We start from the raw sequence: 24,759 nt of genomic DNA, 5'->3' as shown, positions 1-24,759 counted from the left end.
TTAGCACTCCGTATTTTCCATGAAGTCTTGAGCTTCTTTTTTACTGACACCTTTGTTCATCAGTCTGTTCCAGGAATCAAATAAGTAAAAAATATTAGATGAAAGGACATACAAATGAGACAGAAATTTAAAATATGTGAATAAAGTTCACTTATACTTCATGAGCTGCTACACATCTCCCTTAAACACATGCATTCATACTTCCCAACATATTCTTAAGGAAATAGTCTTGAATTAACATTACCATTTTAAAGATGGCCAAGTGAAACTGTTAAGTTCTCTTGTAACTCATACAATTGATGGGGGATGTCCTTCTGTATACATGTTCTCTTATTGGCTGATGAACAAAACACTGATTGGCTGGTGGAGTCTAGGAGAAGAGGAAAATGCTGGGGCAAGAGGCAGGGAGGAGCCTCAGAGATGCCATATAGTAGGGGAAGGAATAAGAGGTCCAGACCCTTCTCCAGTAAGATAAGACCATGTGGAAAAATATAGATTAACAGAGAGCTAGCCAGTAAGAAGCTCTAGCCATCGGCCAACAGTTTTATAATTAATATAGAGTTTCTGTGTGTGTATTTGGGGCTGAAATGTGGTGGCAGGACTTGGCAGGAAAGAAAAACTCTAGCAACATACAACTTATACAGTTACTTAAAAACAGACTTAAAATTCAAAAATTCAAAAACTTTATACCTTACTTCTACACTCATTCCTTTAGCACATCGGAAAAGTAATACGTTTCCCCAAACAATACCCACTTTTTGAAAGAAGTTGTATGTAACATGAAACACTCCTGTCGTCTTGGTCTGAAAACTATAGTCTAAAGATCAAAGATCATAGTGGAAAACTGGCATGTCAGCAGATCTATGCCATTCATTAAGCTGGCATCTGAGACTTTGGTAAATAATGAAGTGAACTTATCTGGAAGCAAGTTAGCCATGTGGACACGACACTTAAAGTGCTTCATATAGTATGCTCTGTTTTAAGAAAGAAACTTTTTTACTGATACTGAGTAAATACATATGTGAATATTGTTAGCTTTAACTTTTAATTGAACACAGCCAATGGTTTCCTGAGAAGGGAGTTGCAGAAGAGGGGTTTCCCAGATCAGATTGGCCTCTGGACATATTTGTGTGGGGAGGGCAGAGCTATTGTTTGTTGTAGGAAGGCCCAGGCCGCTGTGGGCAGTACCATTCCATGGGCAAAGGATCCTGGTTGTACAAGAAAGATAGCTAAGCAAAAGCCAGAGAGCAACCCAGTAAATAGCACTCTTCCATACTTTCTGCTTCAAGTTTCTTGCTTGAGTTCAGGACTTGACCTCCCTTAATCATGGACTACGATCTGGAAGTCTAAGACACACAAACCTTTTCTTCATCTAAGTGGCAAAACACATTAGTCAATGTGTTTTATCTCAATAACTTAAAAGCTTTGCTGCATCTTCATCTATGATCCTAAAAAGGCGTCAAAGTCCAACTCAATTAAATGGAAACTTAAAATATTGCCTGGGTATGACACCATTTAATAATTTACTTCAGCTCATTCATGTGCAGGCTTTTCATCTATACAGTAATCTTGGAAGCACTGTAGACTTTAGTAGGTGTCAACGCAGATTACATAGGGAAATACAAATGAAATTCTTCCTTAGGGCTTTTAATTTTCCATGTGGATGAAATAGGAAATGTTTATTATATTCTTCACTGTTCACCAGGTCAGTGATTGATGCTTTAGGAAAAGATTATTTCATCAAGTCCTCTGGTAAATAATACATGCGGAGTCTCATTTCTATGACCACCACCACCAAAAGTTTGTCTTGAAAGTGTTAAGAGTCTACAAATCATAGAAGCAATCATTTAAATTGAGGTATAAATAATATGGCTGTTACTTTATCAGTCAGGGCAATGTCACAGATACATTCAAAGATTTAAATTTGATTATGAAATGATAATGATAATGTTTAACATATGACATTTAAGACCATTAGGAAATTAAGCAACATTTGGCTTCAAATGATTTGGGTTCCATATCTATTTCTTTTCTAACACTCTCTGATCTCTGACTATGTATTTTTACAAATATATTTCCAATTTCATTCATTACACACACACACACACACACACACACACACACACACACACACACACACACATATATATATATATATATATATATATATACAGATAAGTATCTAAATAGATAGATGATAGATATGAAAAATTTATCCAATTTTCTAGCATACAATATAGAAATCATGCATACCAAGTCACGCATTATATGAAATGATAGACAAATAAAAACTTTTTTCAATGGCAAACTGATAGCAACATGCTAGGGGATTTATTACTTAAATACATAAACTTGTATTAAAATTATTTTTGTAAAAACAAATCACAGTTGTATATCTTATAATAAGTATCCATGTATTATCAAACGTATGAGCAAAACTAACCAAAATATTCTAGTCTTGAACTTATCAAAACAAATTACAATCTGTAAGTCTACTATGTAATCCTAAACCATTTTAAAATTACACACTCTACCTTCCCACAAAAATACACCAGCGTAATAGCTCACCTTTTCTCCAGATCCTTGACAGTGTCAATAAGTGGAAGGTTTAAAGTCTCCAGCAGAAAACAGATGCTTACTGTTGCCACTATGGGTATGGTCCCACAGAGAATCATAGGAAGGTGTATATAATACTTCCTAGTAATAAGTGTTAGTGCAGACAATGTTGTTGCTATTCGGGTAGCAATGATATAAATACCACTTAGAGTTGACCTTCAAAAATAGACCAGAAACACAAAACTTGAATCTATAGGCTTGGTATTACTGTGCCATATTCAGTACAGATATGCAAAATCACCCACAGTCAATGTCAATTTTCCCAGTATTCAGTGCTATTAATGCTGTGTGTATATATATATATATATATATATATATATATATATATATATATATATCCCACTGCCTTCTAGAGCCCCATTAAAAAAGCATTATTTCCATATGGACCCAGATTTCTGCTTTTCTTGGGTATACTATAAGGTGATTAAAACTATAGTTTCTGTTGTCCACAGAGTATACAGCCTTTTGCTATTTTTAGTTTTCTCATCTTTAAAATGGGCAAAACAGAACTTCTGCCAATATTCATGGAGTACAATATTGAGGTTACTTGATAAAAAATAAGATGAATTAAATTTAAATTTAAAATAAACAAGAATACTTTAGTGTGTAATTTCCAATATTTATTTTCTCCTTTATTTACACTAAAGAAAAAAAACCCTAAAATCTATCTATGCTTTAAAATTAGTGTCTTCCTTCTTTTTCTTTTCAGGTAAATTTTGACCTAGTACATGGACTTTTATTGAAAATTCTAGCGTAACTTGTTTAAAAATTAGAGATTCAATACCTGGCTAATGGCACTTTCCTATAGAAATGTAGAAGATGAAATGTTGCAACAAATGAAATCTAACGAGTAAAGGAAGCCTTCACCCTTTTCCCCAGTATCTTTGGTATATGAAGGTAGCCTACACAATACCAAAACATAAACATGGCACCAACCCAGCCACAAAACTTTTGTTCTACAACGATGTTCTGCCTGCAAGATATGCTAAGGCAATAGAAGCACAAAGCTTCTGGGAGTGACCAAACAACTCCTAATTTGATGTAAGAGCCACTCTAGGAAATAGAACACATAATTTATATCAAGAACTAGAGACTAGATAGCAAAAAATTAGTCATAAAATGACTCCTAGTGAGATTCTGCTATGCTCACAAGTCAGTACCTTCTTTAGCCATAACCAGAGAAGTTTCTTCCAGCCTCAGGATGGAAACAAATACAGAGACCCTCAGCCAGACATTCCACAGAGAGAAAGAAAGAGAAACCTTGGAACATGAAAACATCTTCAAGACAGTGCCTTTTAAATGTATACACCTTGAGCCATCAGAGATACAAATAGGCTAAGCTAGGTTATTATTTTAAGAGATAGAGTAAGAAGTCCACAGCAGTCTGTGTGCTGAAATTTGTGTATGACCATAATTTTCAAAGTAGGATGATGGAGAGGGACTTGGGAAAACATTACAGAATATTTTCACCAGCTAAATTACTCCTCTAACTGTGCCTAAATGCTAACCATTTATCTCTGAACATTGTTGGAAGACACTTTCTATTCATATTATGTGTTAAGTTAACTTAAGAGATGTTGGGTTTATTAAAGATGTTTTCATACACATGTAAAAATGCCTTCTCTCACTTCCCCTCCTCCTCCCCCTTTAACAGGTTCTTCCTCCAACGGTTGCCACACCTTCTGTGTTCTCTTTCTTTTTCCCTACCCACATGTATTTTCTACTTTTATGACTTATGCATCTAAACACACACACATCCACACACATATATCCCACTTGCCTTTAGACAGATTGTGCCGGATAGTTTTGTGTCTAAGTGACACAAACTAAAGGCATCTGAGAGGAGGGAAACTCAATTAAGAAAATGCCTCCATGAATCTGGGCTGTAAGCCAGGTGTTGGTGGCGCACACCTTTAACCCAAGCACTCAGAAGGCAGAGGCAGGAGGATCTCTGTGAGTCCGAGGTCAACCTGGTCTACAGAGCAAATACCAGCATAGGCTCCACAGAGAAACTCTGTCCTGAAAAACCAAAAGAAAAAAACATTGGGTTGTAGACAAGCCTGTAAGGCATTTTCATAGTTAGTGATTGATGGAGGCGTGCCCAGCCCATTGTGGGTGCTGCCATCCCTTGGTTGGTGGCTCTGGGTGCTATAAGAAAGCAGGCTGAGCAAGCCATGTAGATCAAGGCAGTGAGCAATACCCCTCCATGGTCTCTGTAGCTGCTGCCTCCAAGATCCTTCCCTGTTTGAGTTCCTGTCCTGACTTCCTGTGATGGTGAAGCATAAACTCCCCTAGTTGTTTTGTTGGTGGTGTGTCATCGCAGCAGCAATAACCCTACCTAAGCACAGGTCATCCAAACTAAGCATCAGAATGCACTTTGGAGCTAAGCCACACTGTAAATCAAATAGACCTAACACTACAGTAGGCCATAGATAGCATCTTCTCTAAAGTATAATAAGTGCTGGAAATGTTTAAAATGACACCTATTTTACTCATTTAAAATTTCTGTAGTATTCAAGGTGAAGCTTTGCAGTTTCTTTTCTTACCTGAGTGCTGTTGGAGACAGTTCCTGGGAGTAGATTAAACTTATGCAAAGGAAAACTGCAAAAGCTCCTCTTCCCAAAAGGAAGATCATAAGACGCAGGGCATGCATCTCTGCAAACAATGTTAAGGGGAGAAAAACGATTATTTTATCAATATTCATTGGTGTCTAATTCAAAAGAATTACATTTTTTCCGAAAATTAAACACTAAGCCATTATCTGGAATCAAACACTGTTTTTATTGAAAATATATTCTGATTATGGTATCCCCTCCCTTAATTCCCCCTATATCCTCTCTACCTCTCTTGTTCTCTCTCATTAGAAACAAAATAGACATCTAAAAAAAGACAGCAAAAATAATAAAATAAAAACAAGCCTGAATATGACAAAACAATTTAACAAAAAGCTCTATTTTTTAAAAATGGAAATACCATGCAGAAAACGAACTTGTCTCAACATAATCAAAGTCATATATGAAAACCCACTGCCAACATCACATTCAATAATGAAACACGGAATCTTCCTCCAAGATATGGAGTAAGGTGTGTGAACTCCAGCAGAGTGAAAATGGAATCTATAGAATGAGAACAAACATGTATCTGACAGTTATACAACATTCAATGACTTCTAAAATGCTATAACAACATTTCGAATGACTCAGGCGAAAAATGTAATCACCCTACCTCTGTATTCTGTTTGCAATAAACACAGTGAGCTCCCAAGCAGCTGCAGTTCCTGGAAAAGAGCCCAGTTCTACCTTACCTGATCCCAGCTCTCTCTCTCTCTCTCTCTCTCTCTCTCTCTCTCTCTCTCTCTCTCTCTCTCTCTCTCTCTCTGTGTGTGTGTGTGTGTGTGTGTGTGTGTGTGTGTGTGTGTGTGTGTGTGTTTCTCTGCTATTACTTCATTCCCTTGTCACCTCAGTCAGGTAAAGCCCCTGGAATCTGTGCAAGTATATAGCAAAAATGGAAGACCTATTTGGGAAGTAACTACTGGAAAGAAGTTTGAGCTCTTATATATGATAGTTGATAGATATTCATCAATACACATAGCACTAAAGGTACAAATAAGACACTACCTCTGGAATTAAATTATGGGTTTAAATATAATATGCACAGAGAACAAATGTATAATTTGTCCCCTGTCTTGAGAATGAGAAACAATTTCTTTCTTGTCTTGTGCATTTTGCATGTTAAACACATACTAAAGCTGTTGACAGATACAAAACATGTCTTTTTTGTTTTTGCTTTTTGTTGTTGTTGTTTTTCGAGACAGGGTTTCTCTGTGGCTTTGGAGCCTATCCTGGAACTTGCTCTTGTAGACCAGGCTGCTCTCGAACTCACAGAGATCCTACTGCCTCTGCCTCCCTAGTGCTGGGATTAAAGGTGTGAGCCACCACCACCTGGCATTGTAAGTCTTAACTTTAACTGTTTGTCATAAACTTCCCCTTCTTGCCATTTTAAAATGCAATCTCTCTAGATAATTTCACAAAACATTAAGAATCTTTGCATTGGTGAATTTCCAAGTCTAACAATTAGTTTCCAGAATATTTCTTTAATGCTTAGTTACAGTTTAAATGTGAAATGTTTCCTCGCAGGTTCATGTGCTTGAATACTTGTTCCACACCTAGTGGCACAGTTAGAGAAGGGTGTGGAAGCTTCAGGTGGTTGACTAAGTGTCCGTGGAAGAAGTGCATCATTGGAGATTTGAGAGCCTAGGTTTCTTACTACACTGAAATGGTAGAAGGTAAGGAGTTCTAGCCACACATCCATGCTTCATTGGATCAACTGGCCATCATGTCTTCCCTATCATGGTGGTGACTATCTCCACTTAAACCATCAGTGAAAATAAACCTCTTAGTTACTTCTTGTCAGGGACTAGTCACAACCACACATCAAAAAGGAGCAAATGGGTATAACACTCCCTCTTTTCTCTTTCTGAGGAAACTCCCATTCACCTGATCCCACCTGTCTGCATGGGAGCCTGATCACAGTCCATGGTTTTGACCTTACACGATCTAAATAAATCTTCCGCAATGCAGTCATACCAATAGTACCCAATTAGAAGTCTGCTTTTGCTATTAGTGATGAGCTTCCATAGAATACTCACTAGAGCAAGATAACAAAAGACTCAGTAACTAAGTTCCTCATCTATTACTTCCTCATTATTTAGAGGTTATTAACACAATGATACCAATTTTCCAAACCACAGGTCCTCTTTCCACTTCCTGATACATCTTTTTTTTTTTTTTTTTGCATTCTTCACCGTACCGTATAATATCTATTTGGCTTTAGGTAGTTCAATATTGAATGACACTAGAGACATTCTTCAAACTACTTGTTTGTAGTTACTACCCTTCCCTTGTGATATCTGCATGCCAAGCACATATTGTTAATATATAGGCCTCCCAGACATGACTGGTTTTCTCATAATTGATAGCACACAATGAATTCCTAGTCAAATTTGATATAGAGTAATTCTTCTTATTGAGGAACTCGTAGTCTTTGAGATGTCCAAACACAGAAATGGAGCATAGGGCTGGTGAAGGAGCCATCAAGCCTCAGGTCCTTTTTTGGTCCCTGAAGCCCATGCAGTAGAAGGAAAGAACCAACTACTGAAAGCTTTGATCTGCCCATGTACACGGTGGGGCCCATCATTTTCCAGACAGAAATCCATGGGCTCAAGCCCCCCTTACTATTCTTAACATGGTACGAGAATTCAGTGTGCCACCCATACATATAATTTCTTCTGTAGTCATTTTTCTTATCCTGAAATTTGCCTAGAAATAAATCTCATTAGAGAAAGTAATACATTTTAACTTTGATTGTCTTGTGGAAATATTACTCGTAACAATTGTATCCCTTCCCCTGTTCTCATATAAATAAGTAAATGAATCTTAAAATACAATTTCTTTCAGAATAAACAATTAGGGAGTTGGAAGGACAGCTCAGCAGTTTGAAGAACCCACTGCTCTTGCAGAGGGCCAGAATTCTTTCCCAGTACCCACTGGTACTGGGAAAGATAATAAGTTGTGGTACACACAACTTATGACCAATTTCCTTTAATTCCATATCTAAACTATCCACGGTGTTGTCCTCGTAAGGCATCCACATTCACCTATCGGTACATCCACACATAGCATGAACATATGCGTAAGTGCACACAGATGCATAATTATATAAAATAAGTAAATAAATGTAGTCTAGTGCTCTTCTATGCATACATGGATATACACTTATAATAAGATTCTAAACACTGAGGAAATCTCACCTTCAGATAGAAATATGGTGATGATAATACAACTTCCAGTTATAAGAAGTGAAAAAGCAATTGAAGGTCGGCGTCTAATGTTTCTTAATATAAAATATGAAAGTAGTTTGATGGGTATGTCTACCGCTCCTAGGAGAAACTGATTCAGGAAGATGTTCTTTCCCAAAATTTGAATATCCAAAAAGATAACATTAGCACTGAACATTTCTGCAAAACTGGAAGAAAGCACACAGGGGCATTCAACCAATTGAGGCATGAAAACATTTATTATGGTGTGTGTGTGTGTGTGTGTGTGTGTGTGTGTGTGTGTGTGTGTGTACAGAAGTTACTTAGAAAAAGACATGAAAATAACATATTTATAAAATTATCAATAACTTGAATAGAGTTTATAGAAGTAAATTTATATGAAGAATATTCTTAACTTAGTCCACTGCTCTGATAGACTCTTCAACTGAAATGGGTTGGAATCCAAAATGAAAATAGATAAAAATACTCCTAGTAGATGCAAAATTTCTTGAAATAATATTTGTTTGGAGTTTAACATTTTTAAGAACACATTGCCTTATAGTCTTGTTAGAATTAATATATAATGCACTATGAAATAAACCTCCTGAAATTTTCAAAATTGTGGCAATTTTTAAATTTGAAATTATTGCACTATATATATCCATTATAATTACTATATATAATAATTAATTGTATATAACATATACAATATAGTAGAACAAGTTAATATATGAGCAATGGATCTATATATGTACTGCTGTACTTATTAGATCATTTAAAATTTTTAACAATAAAATTTTATGATTATAAGCTCCTTCAAAGATTAATTTTCTGAATTCATTTTACATATAAAGTAAGAAACATAGATTTCTCTTATTTCATCACATATCACACCAACTTATATTGACTTAAATAATTTTATTCTATGCCTAGAGGTCTTTTTCCTGCATGTATCTCTGTATGTGCAGAGATTGGAAAGGGTTGTTGGTTCCTCTAAAACTGGAGTTTCAGGCAGTTGTTAGTTGCCATGTAGGGGCTGGGAACCCAATGCTGGTCCTCTGGAAGAGTAGCAAGTGTTTTCAATATTTAGGTAAATAATTGACAAAGATATATAGTTATGAGTATTAACTCACAACTGAAGGAATAAAGATAATTTAAATCTATGTAGCAGTGTTTTCATTTACTATGTACTTTTTACAAGAGGCTAAAAATAGCCACTTCAAAAATAAGACTGTCTCTTCATTTTTCTACTCTTTGGGAGATAGTAATTTCTTTCTTTAAAAAGCACAAAGTTGCAGTGATATCTTGCTGTGCAAATAAAACCTGTCTGAAGGTCAGAGAATGGAGCTAGCCACTAGCTAACCATAGAGGTCTGGAGGTCTGTACAGACCGACAGGAAGAGAGATGACTGCGCAGAAACAGGAAGTGAGATGGCTGGGCACAGACAGAAAGTGAGATGGCTGGGTTGAGAGAGAATTTAAGCAGGAAGAAACAGGAACTTGCTCTCTTGTCTGCTGAGACACTAGAAGGTAAGGTGTGGCCATGCTTGCTCCTTCTTCTCGCTGATCTCTCAGCATTTTCCTCTGTATCTGACAATGGGTTTTTATTATTTATACCAATTAAGAACTCCTTTTACATAAAGTTATGGTACCTTTAACATACCTTTGAATTTTCTTACATCACATTTCAGTTGTTACCACATATAATAGCCTGTTCGCCCAGATTATTTAATGTGTTTAGAACATACAAATACTAAAGAATCATGTTTCTGGAGAGTTCTTCTGATGCCTGTCCGTCTATTTATTTAATACTGTGGTGAGAAGTATGAAGCTGTTTTTAGTGATCATTTTCTGCATAGAAAAGCCTGGGTTCAAAATCTGCCTCTTACTGCTCTTGATCTAGTTGAAGAGTTTATTATGTAATATGTGAATGTTTAGGAAAATCAAATAATTTCTCCTGAGGTCACTTTTCTTATCCTGAAATAGGAGTAAATTCACTGGGAAAAAAAAGTATATTTTCAACTTGGGTTGTCTTGTGGAAATGTATTATCACTTGCAATGAACTGCTCCTCCACTGTTTTCGTGTATTTGCTGCAAAGATGTATTTGGAACAACTGAAGATCAACAAAGGCCAAAAGTTCATGCTGCTTAACCTTGAAATTAAATTTGTGTGGATTTGATTCCAATGTCACACAGTTAAGTTTACTGCATTTCACTGTGAATAAAATTGATCAATTTAACTGAAAACCTGTTTTGTCTTCCTCATTATTTGGTGACTTATTTCAGGTCTAAATAGCCTTTTTAATTTCGTGTTTACATTTCTACAGTCCCTGTAAATTGCAAACATCCATGAAGCATTAAAAAAAAATATATGATCTAGCTGGGCGTTGGTGACACATGCCTTTAATACCAACACTCGTGTTGCAGAAGCAGGAAGATCTCTGTGAGTTTGAGGCCATCCTGGTCTCCAGAGCAAGTGCCAGGATAGCTTCCAAAGCTACACAGAGAAACCCTGTCTGGAAAAACCAAAAAAAAGAAAAATATGATCCATATAAGTTGTTTTTATCTTTCCCTACACATATTTGAATTTTGGTTTCTCATGTCTTGAATAAAGGGGGGGGGAGGTTTGTTTACCCCAGACATTCCTCAAAGGGTGTAGCATGATGCTGAAACAACTGATTTTGTGTTAGAAGAGGAAAGTGTAAACTACTCACATTATACTGAAAAGACAAAGCACTATTTTACGCATGGCGGGATTAATAATGATATCCTTCATTCTGAAATGTTTGCTGGTTGAGGTCCCATCTTCCTTAAGTTTAGACTGTAAAGCCTTCAAGAAACAAAAGATCAAGTCAAAATACTTAGGTTGAATAAAAGTATGAAACAAATCTTCACAAATTATATTCCTCTCCTCTATGCTGTCATAAACCCCCAATAATTACCTCACAAAACCAGAGTGGCATGGATTATACTCAAACATCTAAAAGGAAAGTAGGACTGGCAAAATTGCTGAAGTTCTTGCTATCAAGCTTGATGACTTAACTTCAACCCTAGTACCCACAGTTCAAGTCTAAAACTGACTCTCACAAGTTGTATTCTGACGTCTCTGTACTCTTCCTGGAAAGTGCACACCCCAACACATGTACACAAAATAAGAAATAAATGTAATTAATATTTAAAAGAAATAAATAAAAATAAAGAGCTAAATTTTAAAATGTTTAAATGAACAAGCATATATTATATGTTATGAAAAGGTTTCCTAATAAAAATTATAGAAATTACTTTCTAATAATTCATGAATTACTTGTTTCTTATTAGCAACTATTGGTAGAGTCTAGTCTGAAACAGTTATAACTAGCTAAGTGGTGCTCAAACTGAGTGACAGTTATCAAACACTACAACACTACCTAAGAATCCCCACTGTACTAATTACATTAGTATAAGCAATTAATATCTGCTTCATGGTTAATTAAGTCATTTACCTAGCTAACTATTAGAAAAATTCCAGTTAATTTTTTATTGCATCATTGCAGATTTTTATATATTTTATATTACTATTAATTTTATGTGAAATTAATTTTTCAGGAAAAATTCTACATTCAATATTAACTTTAAGACTCAGTATTTTGAAAGATGTTTATCTAGTTATTTTTAATATTTTTATTAATTCTATGGTTGAAAATTGAAAACATAGAGTGATCAAGAATGGAAATACTTATATCTAGCTATTTATCTATGATGTCTGTAACTGCAAACACCTCAAACACAAATCCCCAATACATCTTGTATCATTTTTCCTCAATGTGTTACACACTACATTATATCCAAGACTCTAGCTAGGCTTATTCAACTTGTTTTCTTTTTCTTAAATAAGGACAATGACTATAATTCACCTAGCAATTGTGTGATTCCATCAAGACAACCAGAATTTGTTAGACATATGAAACATATTAGTTCAGTAGAGAAATGAAAGAGTATGGTATATTATGTATTTTTTATTTTTTAAAATCATGACAACACCACATCTTCCATTCCCTCAAACACATTCCATGCACACTCTTTATCTCCCCCAAATCCATGGCTTCTTTTTACATTGTTGTTACACACACATACATACATACATACACACACACACACACACACACACACACACACACACACACATATTCCTGTACATATAAACACCACAAACTCAGTCCCTATAACATTGTCTGTGTGTATACAACCTCAGGGATGAGCACTTGGTATTGAATAGCTAATTGAGGCAGGGGAATCTTCCCAAGAGGAGACCATTTCTCCATGTGCGTTTTATAAATAAAATCCCTAAAAAAAAAATGTTCTTTTTTTATCACTTTTTCCATTTAGAAAATGTTAAAAATGCACATAGACTGGAATGTATTATTAGGTTTAAGATCAAGTTACTAAGTCTATGCACCCTCTTTCCTCCCATGCCCTTTCAACATAATCTTAAGATTTCAGGAATATTTTTAAATCACAAATTTCAGGAATATTTTTAAAGGGTACTTGTACATCCATGTTCACTGCTGGTAAATTTATAATAGCTAGGAAATGAAAGCAACCTAAAAGTCCTTCAAACAGATGAATGGACAACAAAAAATGTGGAACCCATAAACTAATTTAACAGTAAAGAAAAATGAAACGATGAACTTTGTAGGTAACATGGATCAAACTAGAAAAAAATTTGACATTTTCTGACTTATCTGTGATTCCTAGCTCCAAATCTTCAGATTTGGTATGACAATACATGCAGAGAGATAACTAGATTATCTAACAAAAGCCTCAGTACCAGGCAAAAGAAATATCATTTCCAGGTCTTAATGCAGTTCAAGAGACTTCCAATACAGTAGAGGCTAAGGATGTTGCCTTTGTTGCCTCCTAGAGGTTGAAGGTAATTCCCTATTGCTATAGACATCATGCACTCTGTACATAGGACTTAGTGGGTCTGAACTGGAACTAACCTTAATACCTTCTGTCTGAGAACTAACTGTCATAGTACTGGAAAGTGCTGTGTAAGTTGCCAACAGAAGGAAACAACCAATTGTTCTACCCAGATGTAATGCCTATGGGCACAATAATGCCACAATAATGGCCAGTATCACAAGATATCACTAATGGTGTGATGGCAGCATACATATCTTAATAGTTTTAAACAGCTTTCTAGTTGGATTTAAGGCCAGCTCAACAGGAAGGAAATCATGCCTGATACTGAAAACTTAGCCAGCTACCTAGAGCTATCAAGTCAAAGATCTTAGAAGAGAACCTTCTACCATCAATTTATCAAACCAGGATAAATTGATAACTGCATTCTAAGTATTTGCACTTAGACCTGTAAGTACATTTCTCATCCCTGATCAAACAAATTCTCACTGCAAATTCTCCATGGAAAAGGCAGAAGCCATTACAGAAAACCATGGCTGGTCAAATACAAAGAGTAACTGATCATGAGGTTCCCAGCCCCAGATGGTATATCTACTTCACATCTCTAACAATTTAGGCTTAGGGGACATCAAGGAAGAGGGAGAGAAAGGATAGTAAGAGTCAGAGGGTCAGGAAGTCTCATGGAAACAGCAGGGAATTATTACCCGTGATACCTGAGCAATATGGCTGCCTAAATAGAACCAGGACTAGAACAACAGCAATAGACATGCTGACATATCTTTTATAGGGCCTACCAAGACAAAGAGCCTTAGGCAAGGAACTATGAAATTGGGAGGAATAATAATCTCCATGAAATGAGTTTCCTAATTGGTTATACAATACTGTATGTTCATCCTTGAACTTATATACATGTAAGTAACAGTAAATAGACTGAACAAATTGTATTGATATATTTCGGTGTAAATATGTACCAACAACAATTAAAGGAAAAAGAGACAACGAATTCAAGACATAGTTGGATGGCATTACCATTGGAGGAGTTGAAGGGAGGAGATTGAAAAGGGAAATGATGTATTTTAATTAAAAAAGGATTTTTAAAAGGGTAATAATAATAATCTTTTTAATATGAGTCTATCTCAAATTCTTCTACTTATTGGGTATGTCCTTTTTGTTTATATATTTCTCTTATTGGTTGGTGAATAAAACACTGATTGACCAATAGACAAGCAGGAAGTACAGGTGGGGCTACCAGGAGAACTCCGGAGGGACACAAAGAGTGAGCCACCAGAGAGTTCCACCAAAGGAGAAACAAGTTCAGGCATTCTCCAGTAAGATAAGGCCATGTAGAAATACATAGATTAGTAGTTATGAGTTAATAATTAAGACAGAGCTAGCCAGTAAGAAGCCTAAGCCTTCATGCCAAAGAGTTTATAATTAATATAAGCGTTTGTGTGTTTATTTGGGCCTAAACAGCCATGGCACCAGATGGGACAGAAACTCTGTCTACAGGGTAATAACTTTTTAATATAAGTCTATCCTAAATTCTTCTAGCTATTGGTTACATTTACCTATAATTTCACTGTTTTTATTAGCTAATAACTATAAGAAATGTAAAAATAATTATAACATGTTCTAGTACCTCAGTAGTTAGAATATGTGCAATGTCTTTCTTCCCATTGATGGAGGCAATTCTTTGTAGTTCCTTTCTTGCTTGTTCTGTTTTCCCAGTGATCATTAACCACCGGACTGATTCTGGCCCCCAGCTGTTTAAAAGATGAATGGAAAGGAAGGTCATATTAAGGTCCAAAGACATATCCAAGACAAGAAAAATCTTACAACCATGATCCCTTCTACCAATAGAGATTTAATTCCAGGATTTAACCAACCTTCAATTTCTTCATGAATGCCACTGTTATATCATGTTGCTAAGCCTTTTAATACTTTTTTCACAGATAGGAAAACAACAAAATTTTTATTCTTACAGGAGAATAAAGACTCCAATATTCAAAATCCAAGTGTGTTTCATAGTATTATAACTTAAAAATTCTACTACTTCAGTATGTGACTCTAAATTAAGATTCAAAATTTTTAAATACACAATGCTATCCAAAAGTGCTACTAAATTTTGTATTGCTTATTTAAAACAGTATCTTGACCCAACTGGGATTAACAGACATTTATAGAACATTCCATCCAAACACAAAAGAATATACCTTATTCTCAGCACTACATGGAACCTTCTCTAAAATCATACACATACTTGGCAACATAGCAAACCTCAATAGATACAAAGAAATTGGAATAACCCCCTGAATCCTATTGGATCACCATTGTTTAAAGTTAGAATTTAACAACAACACAAATTGCAGAAAACCTACAAACTCATGGATATTGAACAATGCGAAATTGCACCATTTCTGGTCAAGGAAGAAATAAAAGAAATTAAAGACTTCCTAGAATCAATGAGAATGAAGGCACAATATACCCAAACTTATGGGACACTTTGAAAGCAGTGCTAAGGGGAAAGTTCATAGCACTAGTAGCCCACATGAAGAAACTGGAAAACAATCACCATAGAGAATTAACAGTACACCTTAAAGCCCTAGAACAAAAAGAATCAAACTCACCCCAGAGGAGTAGATGCCAGGAAATAATCAAATTGAGGGCTGAAATCAATAAAGTAGAAACGAGGAAAACACTACAAAGACTCAATGAAGCAAAGAGTTGGTTCTTCCAGAAAATCAACTAAACAAACCTTTATCCAAACTAACCAAAAAGCAGAAAGAGAGTATGCCAATTAACAAAGTCAGAAATGAAAAGAGGGACATAATAACAGATATTGAGGAAATCCAGAGAATCATTAGGTCATACTTTGGACACCTGTACTCCACAAAATCAAAAATCTAAAGGAAATGGACAATTTCCTAGATAGATATCACTTATGAAAATTAAATCAAGAACAGATAAGTAATTTTGATAGACCTATAACCCTTAATGAAATAGAAGCAGTCATCAAAAGTCTCCCAACCAAAAAAGCCCAGGGGCAGATGGCTTCAGTACAAAATTCTACCAGAAATTCAGAGAGCTAATACCAGTACTCCTCAAATTGTTCCACACAATAACAGCAAAAGGGACATTGCCAAGCTCTTTCTATGAAGTTACAATTACCTTAGTACCCAAGCCACACAAAAACACAATGAAAAAAAGAGAATTACAGACAAATATCCCTCATGAACATCGATGCAAAAATATTCAAAAAAAAATACTAGCAAATCAAATCCAACAACACATCAGAAAAATCATCCAACATGATCAAGTAGGCTTTGTCCCAGAGATGTAGGCATGGTTCAACATATGAAAATCTATCAATGGCATCCACCATATAAACAAACTGCAAGAGAAAAACCACATGATCATCCCACTAGATGCTGAAAAGCCTTTGACAAAATACAACACCCCTTCATGATAAAGGTTTTGGAGAAATCAGGGATAACAGGAGCATACCTGAACATAATAAAAGCAATATACAGTAACCCAAAACAGCCAACATCAAAGTAAATGGAGAGAAACTCAATGTAATTCCTCTAAAATCAGGTACAAGACAAGGCTGCCCACTCTCTCCATTTCTCTTCAATATTGTACTTGACGTTCTTGCTAGAGCAGTAAGACAAGAAAAGGAGATCAAGGGGATACAAATTGGAAAGGAAGAAGTCAAACTTTCACTATTTTCAGATGATGTGATAGTTTACATACGTGATCTGAAAAACTCTACCAGAGAATTCCTACAGCTGAAAAACACCTTCAGCAAAGTGCCAGGATAAAAGACTAAAAAAAAAATCAGTAGTTCTACTATATACAGATGGTAAATGAGCCGAGAAAGAAGTCAGAGAAACATCACCCTTTGCAATAGCAACTAACTTCATACAATATCTTGGGGTAATGCAAACCAAAAAAGTGAAAGACCAGTATAGTAAGAACTTTGAGTCTTTAAAGAAAAAATTTAAAGAAGATATCAGAAAATGGAAAGATCTCCCATGCTCTTGAATAGGTAGGATCAACACAGTAAAAATAGCAATCTTGCCAAAAGCAATCTACAGATTCAAGGCAAACCCCAACAAAATCCCAGCACAATTCTTCACAGACATTGAAAGAACAACAATCAACTTTATATGGAATAACAAAAGACCCAAACTAGCCTAAGCAACACTGTACGATAAAGGACTTCTAGAGGCATCACCATCCCTGACTTCAAGCTCTATTATAGAGTTATAGTCTTGATAACAGCTTGGTATTGGCACAAAAGTAGACAGCTAGACCAATTGAATCAAATTGAAAACCCTGATATTAACCCACACACCTACAAACACCTGATTTTTGACAACAAAGCTAAAACTATAAAATGGAAAAAAGAATCATCTTCAACAAATGGTGCTGGCATAACTGGATGCTGGCATATAGAAGACTGAAGATATCTACCGCCATGCACAAAACTTAACACCAAATGAATCAAAGACCTTAACATAAATCTGGTCACACTGAACCTCTTAGAAGGATTTTGTACAGGAGCCCAATTCCTAAATATAACACCAGTAGCACAGACACTGAAATCAACAATTATTAAATGGAACCTCCTGAAACTGAGAAGCTTCTGTAAGGCAAAGGACACAGTCAGTAAGACAAAACGACAGCCCACAGACTGGGAAAAGATATTCACCAACCCCACATCTGACAGAGGTCTCATCTCCAAATTTACAAAGAAATCAAGAAGCTAGTCTCCAAAACACCAAATAATCCAATTAAAAAGTGGGGTATAGAACTAAATAGAAAATTCTCAATAGAGGAATCTGAAATGGCTGAAAGACACTTAAGAAAGTGCTCAACATCCTCAGCCATCAGAGAAATGCAAATCAAAACAACTCTGAGATATTAACTTCCTCTTGTCAGTGTGGCTAAAATCAAAAACACTAATGACAGTCTATGCTGGAGAGGATGTGGAGAAAGGGGAACACTCCTCCACTGCTGGTGGGAGTGCCAACTTGTACAGCCACTTTGGAAATCAGTATGGTGTTTCCTCAGGAAAATGGGAATCAGTCTACCACAAGATCCAGCAATTCCTCTTTTGGCATATACCCAAAAGAAGCACATTCATACAACAAGGACATCTGTTCAACGATGTTCATAGCAGCACTATTTGTAATAGCCAGAAACTGGAAGCAACCTAGATGCCCCTCAACTGAAGAATGGATAGAGAAAATGTAGTACATTTACACAATGGAGTACTACTCAGTGGAAAAAATCAATGGAATCTTGAAATTCGCAGGCAAATGGATGGAACTAGAAGAAACCATTCTGAGCAAGGTAACCCAATCACAAAAGTACATACATGGTATGTACTTACTCATATGTGGACTTTAGACATGGAGCAGTGGATTGCCAGCCTACAATCCACACTGCCAGAGAAGCTGGGAAACAGGGAGTACCCTAAAAGAGACATGCATGGTACCCTGGAGAAGAGGATCCCCACAATGGATTGGGAGCATAGGGGAAGGGGAGAGGGAGCTGAGAGAAAGAGAGGGGGAGAAGAGGAGAGAAGGAAATGGTGGAGCAAGAAGGTTGATTCAGGGGAAGAATAGAGGAGAGCAAGGCTGAGAGATACCATGAAAGAGGGAGCCATTATATGTTTAAAGAGAAATCTGGTACTAGGGAGATTTCCAGAGATTTACAAGGAATACCCCAACTGGCAATCTAAGCAATACTGGAGAGGCTACCTTAAATGCCCTTCCCCATAATGAGATGGATAACTACCTTATATGCCATCCTAGAGTCTTCATCCAGTGGCTGATCAAAACAGAAGCAGACACCCACAGCTAAACACTGAAGTGAACTCCTTGAATCCAGATGTAGAGAGGGGGTGGGATGAGCAAAGGGGTCAAGACCAGGCTGGTAAAACCCACAGAAACAGCTGACATGAACAAGAGGGAGCTCATGGACCCCAGACTGATGGCTGAGAGGCCAGCATGGGACATATCCAGACCCCCTGAACGTGGTGTCAGTGAGGAAGCCTTGGAAATCTATGGGGCCTCTGGAGTAGATCAGTATTTATCCCTGGCATAGGAATGAACTTTGGGAGCCCATTCAACATGGAGGGATACTCTCTCAGCATGGACACATGGGGGAGGGCCTAGGCCCTGCCCTGGATGTTATTATAGACTTTTGGGATTCCACATGGAGGGCCTCACCCTCCCTGGGGAACAGAGGGGTGATGGGTGGGAGGTTTTGGGGGGGGAGGCGGGGAGAGAGAGGGATCCATGACTGACATGCGAAGCATGCTTCTTTCTAATTTAAATAAAAATAAATTTTAAAAAGAACACTGTCTTATGTTTCATTACTGAGAAGGCTAATTAAAGTTTGAAAGAATACCAGAATAGTTGCTGTCAGAAAAAAAAAGACTGTTTTACATCTTCTTAAAGAGGGATTTAAAAAGATCTACTTTCAATCCTCTCTGACCTTGGCTGCCCTGTAAGTGAATTTTTCTGTGGCTTGATCTCAACAATCAAGTGAAAAACCAAATGGACATAGATGTTCTAAGTCTTCTTAGTTTATTTTTCTGAATATAGCACCTAAAATGGCACAGAATACATGAGTGCATGGCAAACTATACCTCAGTAGACATAACAACACCATCACATGTTACAGCCACTTGAGTCTAATTGTTTTGTACACAGGTCAAAGCATACATACCATAAAACAATGGCACAAGGGAAGTATGGCAAGGCAAGAGTAAGTTGTAGCATGTGCCAGTCTGAAATCATATAAGCCAATCCCCCAAGCATGGCCTGGCCGATACTAATGGATAGTCCGATGAGTATTATGACTGAATTGTGCCACTGTGTTGAGGTTTCTTCTAAAACTAAAAGAAAAAAAAGAGTTCTGTATTAATGTTTTAATCAACATGACCAATAGTCTCTTGGGGAGTGAAGGGTTTCTTTCATCTTAGAGCTTATGGACCGTCATGACGGGAAGTGAGGGCAGGAATTTGGAGGCAGGAACTGAAGCAGAGGCTGTGAAGGACTGCTTCCTAGTTTGCTCTCCATGCCTTGCTCAGCCTGTTCTAGTGAATAACCCAGGACTACCTACTTCATGGCAGTAGGACCACTCCAATCCCATTAATTGATCATGAATTAAGAAAATGTCCCTCATTCTTACCTACAGTCCCTTTTGATGGAGGAATTTCAGCTGAGGTCTCCTTGTCCCATAAGAGTTTGTGTCAATTCGACAAAACCAACCAGCACACTATCCAACACTATTTAATAAAGATGACTTCAAGAACAGAAAACAATGCATGTGTACAGAGCAGGGCACACTTACCAAGGATAAGAGAGTTCGTTGGAATATTAGATACGGAGGCAGACAACAGGAATCTTAAAACACAGTAAAGGGAGAAATTTGGGGCAAAGGCACAGCAGGAGCCCAAGATCCCATAGGCTAAGCAAGAATACACCAATGTTGGTTTCCTTCCAAACCTATAGTAACAGTAGTTAAAGTAGTGAAAACTCCAACAACTGCCATTTACACATCATTATCACATTCTGAGATCCTGTACCATCATAGCAAAAGAACTAAGTCACATGTCTCTACATAAATATCACTGTATAGTCACTATCATTATGTATCTAGTAAAGTAAATTTCTCTATTTTAGATTTTAGCCGGCACACTGAGTATATTCTAAGTTCTTTTAAACAATTTTATTTATTTGTGTGTGTGCACATGCGTGTGCGTGTGTGTGTGTGTGTGTGTGTGTGTGTGTGTGTGTGTGTGATGTATACAGGTACCCATGGAGACCAGAACAGTGCATCTGAAATGAATTGTGGTCCTCTGAAAGACCAGCAAACACTCTTATCTACTAAACCATCTCTCTAGCCTCATCAATTTTGTAACCATTTCTTCTTTCTTGCAAAGAATGTTAACACATACTAATTGAATTCTAACCTTCCTTGCAACATGAAAAACAAAAGGCCCAGAGGCGGATATTGGGGTTCAAGCTTCAAACTGAAGATCAGAGAAGCAAAGCAGCCAAGCCAGTAGATCTTAACTTCTATCCAGCTGAAATGGCAATCCTGTCTCCATAAACCCTAAGAGGCAAACGCCTCTGAATTCCTGTCTCCTCCTTTTATTCATTTCTCTGCCCAGCCATATCACTCCTGTCTCCACCTCCCTAGTACTGGGATCAAAGACGTGAGCTCTGTACCTGCCATAGTGATGTCTTTGGCATAGCATTTGAACAACTGAAAATCACACATGAAATCCCACTGTAAAAGACTGAATAAAAATCATCATGATGCGAATAATTGCATATAGCATTTGAAAAGAAGCCTCAATTATAACCAGATAATATACTTGATAGACAATGAAAAGTAGTCTATAATTAATTTTTAACACTGACAATGTTTACTTCCTTGTTGACTTATGTTTAGATATGTCATTGGCCCTTAGAGGAGAACCTTGTGTAGCCCTGGGAGGCCTTGAACTCACAGAGATCCATCTGCTTTTGTCTCCTGAGTCCTGGGTAACTTGTATGACTGCTTTGCTATTTTGATTTCCAGTGGCTTTAATAAATCATAGACAATCCATCACCATACTTCCTCATTAATATTCATAACTAGCATAAGTTAATAACACTAAATTATTCTAACCCTTTTGTTTCAAAATCTGCCTCATTATACCTCTAGTTGAGAAGTATTTATCTAAACTCTTCTTAGCTCTACATTTTTCCTTTCTAGAAATTTTTCTGAGCAGTCAGCATACTCAAATGTTTTAGACTGCTGTCATAAACTTTCTTAAAGACTTAAAGCAAATGAATTTTCATCAATGAATACTTTAAGCACACTAAATAATTTTTAATCATGAAAATGCACATAGCTTTTTAGCTACCACAATTTTCTGGCCATCCTGTACACCAAACTTATGAGGAAAATGACAATTCAGTTCTAACAAATTGATCTTCTTGCTTTTTTCTCTCATTGCTAAATCTATGCTATTTTTTCATTAATCATGTTTGATACCCGACAGTTTGTCACACTTCTGCTCACTTACATTTTTCCATCTACAACCTGTCAATTATTTATGGGCCAGTTCAATGTTCACATTGATTGGGAGCCTGAAATATTGATTTTAATCTTCCAAATCTTTTAATGTCTTTGAAACATAGCCATCATGTACACTGTATTCAGTCTACATAGATTCTTTAATTGATCATAATTTTAATAAAAATGTGCAGTCTGTCAAATCAGTTTTATAAATGGTTCTTTGTCAAAAAAAGAAGCTTACCTGTCAGAAACAATGCCACACACAAAACCAGACACCAAATGCCCTGACATACCAATGGCTTGGGCATAGTATTTGAATGACTGAAAATCACACACTAAATCCCACTGTAAAAGATTGAATAAAAATATCATGAAGTGAGTAATTATATATAGCATTTGGGAAAAAGCCTCAATTATAACCAGATAATATACTTGTTGGATAATGAAAAATAGCCTATAATTAATTTTTAACACTGACAATGTTTACTTCCTTGTTGACTTATGGTTAGACATGTCAATTGGCCCTAGAGGAGAGCCTACTTAATACAGGTCAGGGTTATGGTGGTTATAGGCCATAGGGTGGAACTTGTTATTGTTACTTTACTCAATGGTTATACTGTCAAATTGCCTTCCTGTGTTGATTTGAATGAGTCCAAAGACTCCTGTGTTTGAATATTTGGTTCTGAGTTGGTGGAAAGGTTTAGGAAGAATAAGGAGGTGTGGCCTTGTGGGAGGACATATGTCCCTGGGAGTGGAAATTGAGGTTTCAAAAGACACATGAAATTCCCAATGCTTTTTCTCTGCCTCATGACTGTGGATCAAGATGTAAACTCGAAAATGTTTCTTTACACCTCCATTACGGACTCAACCCTTCTGAAACCATAAGACAAATTAAACTTTCTTTTATGAATTGCTTTGGTCATAGTGTTTTATCACACCAAAAAATAAACTATAACACTTCTAAATATTTATGTGTACTCCTATAGACCTAACTGTCCTCAATATTGCCCAAGAAACTTCTTTAATCAGTAGGCAGCAAAAAATTGAGAGACATACAATTAGTCAATAGCTTAGAAAAGAAGACTGTTCAACCCTAAATATAATATATTTACATCTCTGTTAACCACTGCCTGCTTCCAAAGCTCAGGAGAAATTCTATATTCTGAACATATCATAGCTTTCCAATTCATGAAGTTACAGCCGCTGTGATTACCTACTCAAGATACAAAATATCAAACCAGCCCAAATTCCAGCATATATATGAATGGTAATCTCCAGAGTCCACCCATTACAGAGAATTTATTTCTGAGAACTTCTGCTTTTAAGTATTTTATAAATGTGATTCATTGCCATCTAAGTTTTTCACCCAAATAAGCCAAGTCCTGAAGATACACTGGGAATCATAATATCTGAATGCAATCAGCACATCCAGTTAAAAGTTAAGTAGAATGATGGTGTTATTTGCTTTTCAAATATATGGGAAAAATCCATATGAAGTATAAATATAGGGATATAAATATATGTGTCAATGATAAAAGACTGCAAATCTTAACTTTGAAGCTATGCTATGTCTCTCTTGCAAAACTATATGAACACACACACACACACACACACACACACACACACACACCACATTCTCATCCCCTTCCAAGGTCTCCATATTTTCTGAAAACTATCTTACATCTTGGTACTTGTCGCCAGGGCTCCATAGTCAATTCACTAGACATCACTAGATGTGAATATCTTACCTCAGTAATGATGGTAGAAGTAAAAACACTGTGGTCATATGTCCAGCCATCCAGACATGGCTCAGTCTCAAGCTCTGTGTTGTTAGAAGTTGATACATTGGAATCTAAGAATTGCCACTGGGTGTGCCTGAAGCGTCGGCATTGCTCAGGTTTCTGATTTGGGCCCATTGGGATAGAGACCTTTAGTAGAGCTTCAGTAGTTAAGTTCATGGTGGTATTGATTTCAGATCTGGGATAATCAAAAGGTTTTACACTGCAGTGATGAGCAGGGATGGCTGCTGTAAAATTCTCCATGATGTCATGAGGGGATGACAGCAAAAATAAAATGATGCAACAGGCAATCCTCAAAATCTGGAATCTTCCACTGTCACCTACATGGTGTAACATTTCATCAAAGGCCATGGCGATTCTGCAAAAGCCAGCTGTAGAATCATAGGGCATTGTGGTATAGAAAACACAAATTCAAAATTGAGACTTAATTGCTTAATTGATGTTAAGATATATATATATATATATATATATATATATATATATATGTATATATATACACACACACACTTTTCTGGGCCAGAAATTTGAAATAGCCTTTCTTTTC

At 36.5% G+C, this 24,759-nt stretch overlaps 1 protein-coding gene across 1 annotated transcript; it reads right to left on the bottom strand.

The window, feature by feature from the left end:
• On the bottom strand, window positions 1-24,566 carry LOC113831992 (solute carrier family 22 member 22-like). Its single transcript, XM_035449609.1, has 10 exons — window positions 24,165-24,566; window positions 22,658-22,761; window positions 20,698-20,852; window positions 20,071-20,239; window positions 14,969-15,092; window positions 11,145-11,260; window positions 8,426-8,640; window positions 5,163-5,271; window positions 2,569-2,772; window positions 1-64 (listed from the first exon to the last, which is right to left on the bottom strand). Exons 1-10 carry the CDS (start codon window positions 24,564-24,566, stop codon window positions 1-3), a joined length of 1,662 nt encoding a protein of 553 aa, XP_035305500.1.
• Window positions 24,567-24,759: the final 193 nt, after the last annotated feature.

Source organism: Cricetulus griseus, chromosome 10 (assembly GCF_003668045.3).
Source record: "Cricetulus griseus strain 17A/GY chromosome 10, alternate assembly CriGri-PICRH-1.0, whole genome shotgun sequence".
In the NCBI taxonomy this organism is placed as follows: Eukaryota; Metazoa; Chordata; class Mammalia; order Rodentia; family Cricetidae; genus Cricetulus; species Cricetulus griseus.
Note: the sequence above shows the minus strand (reverse complement) of the source record. Positions and strands in the feature narration are given on the sequence as shown.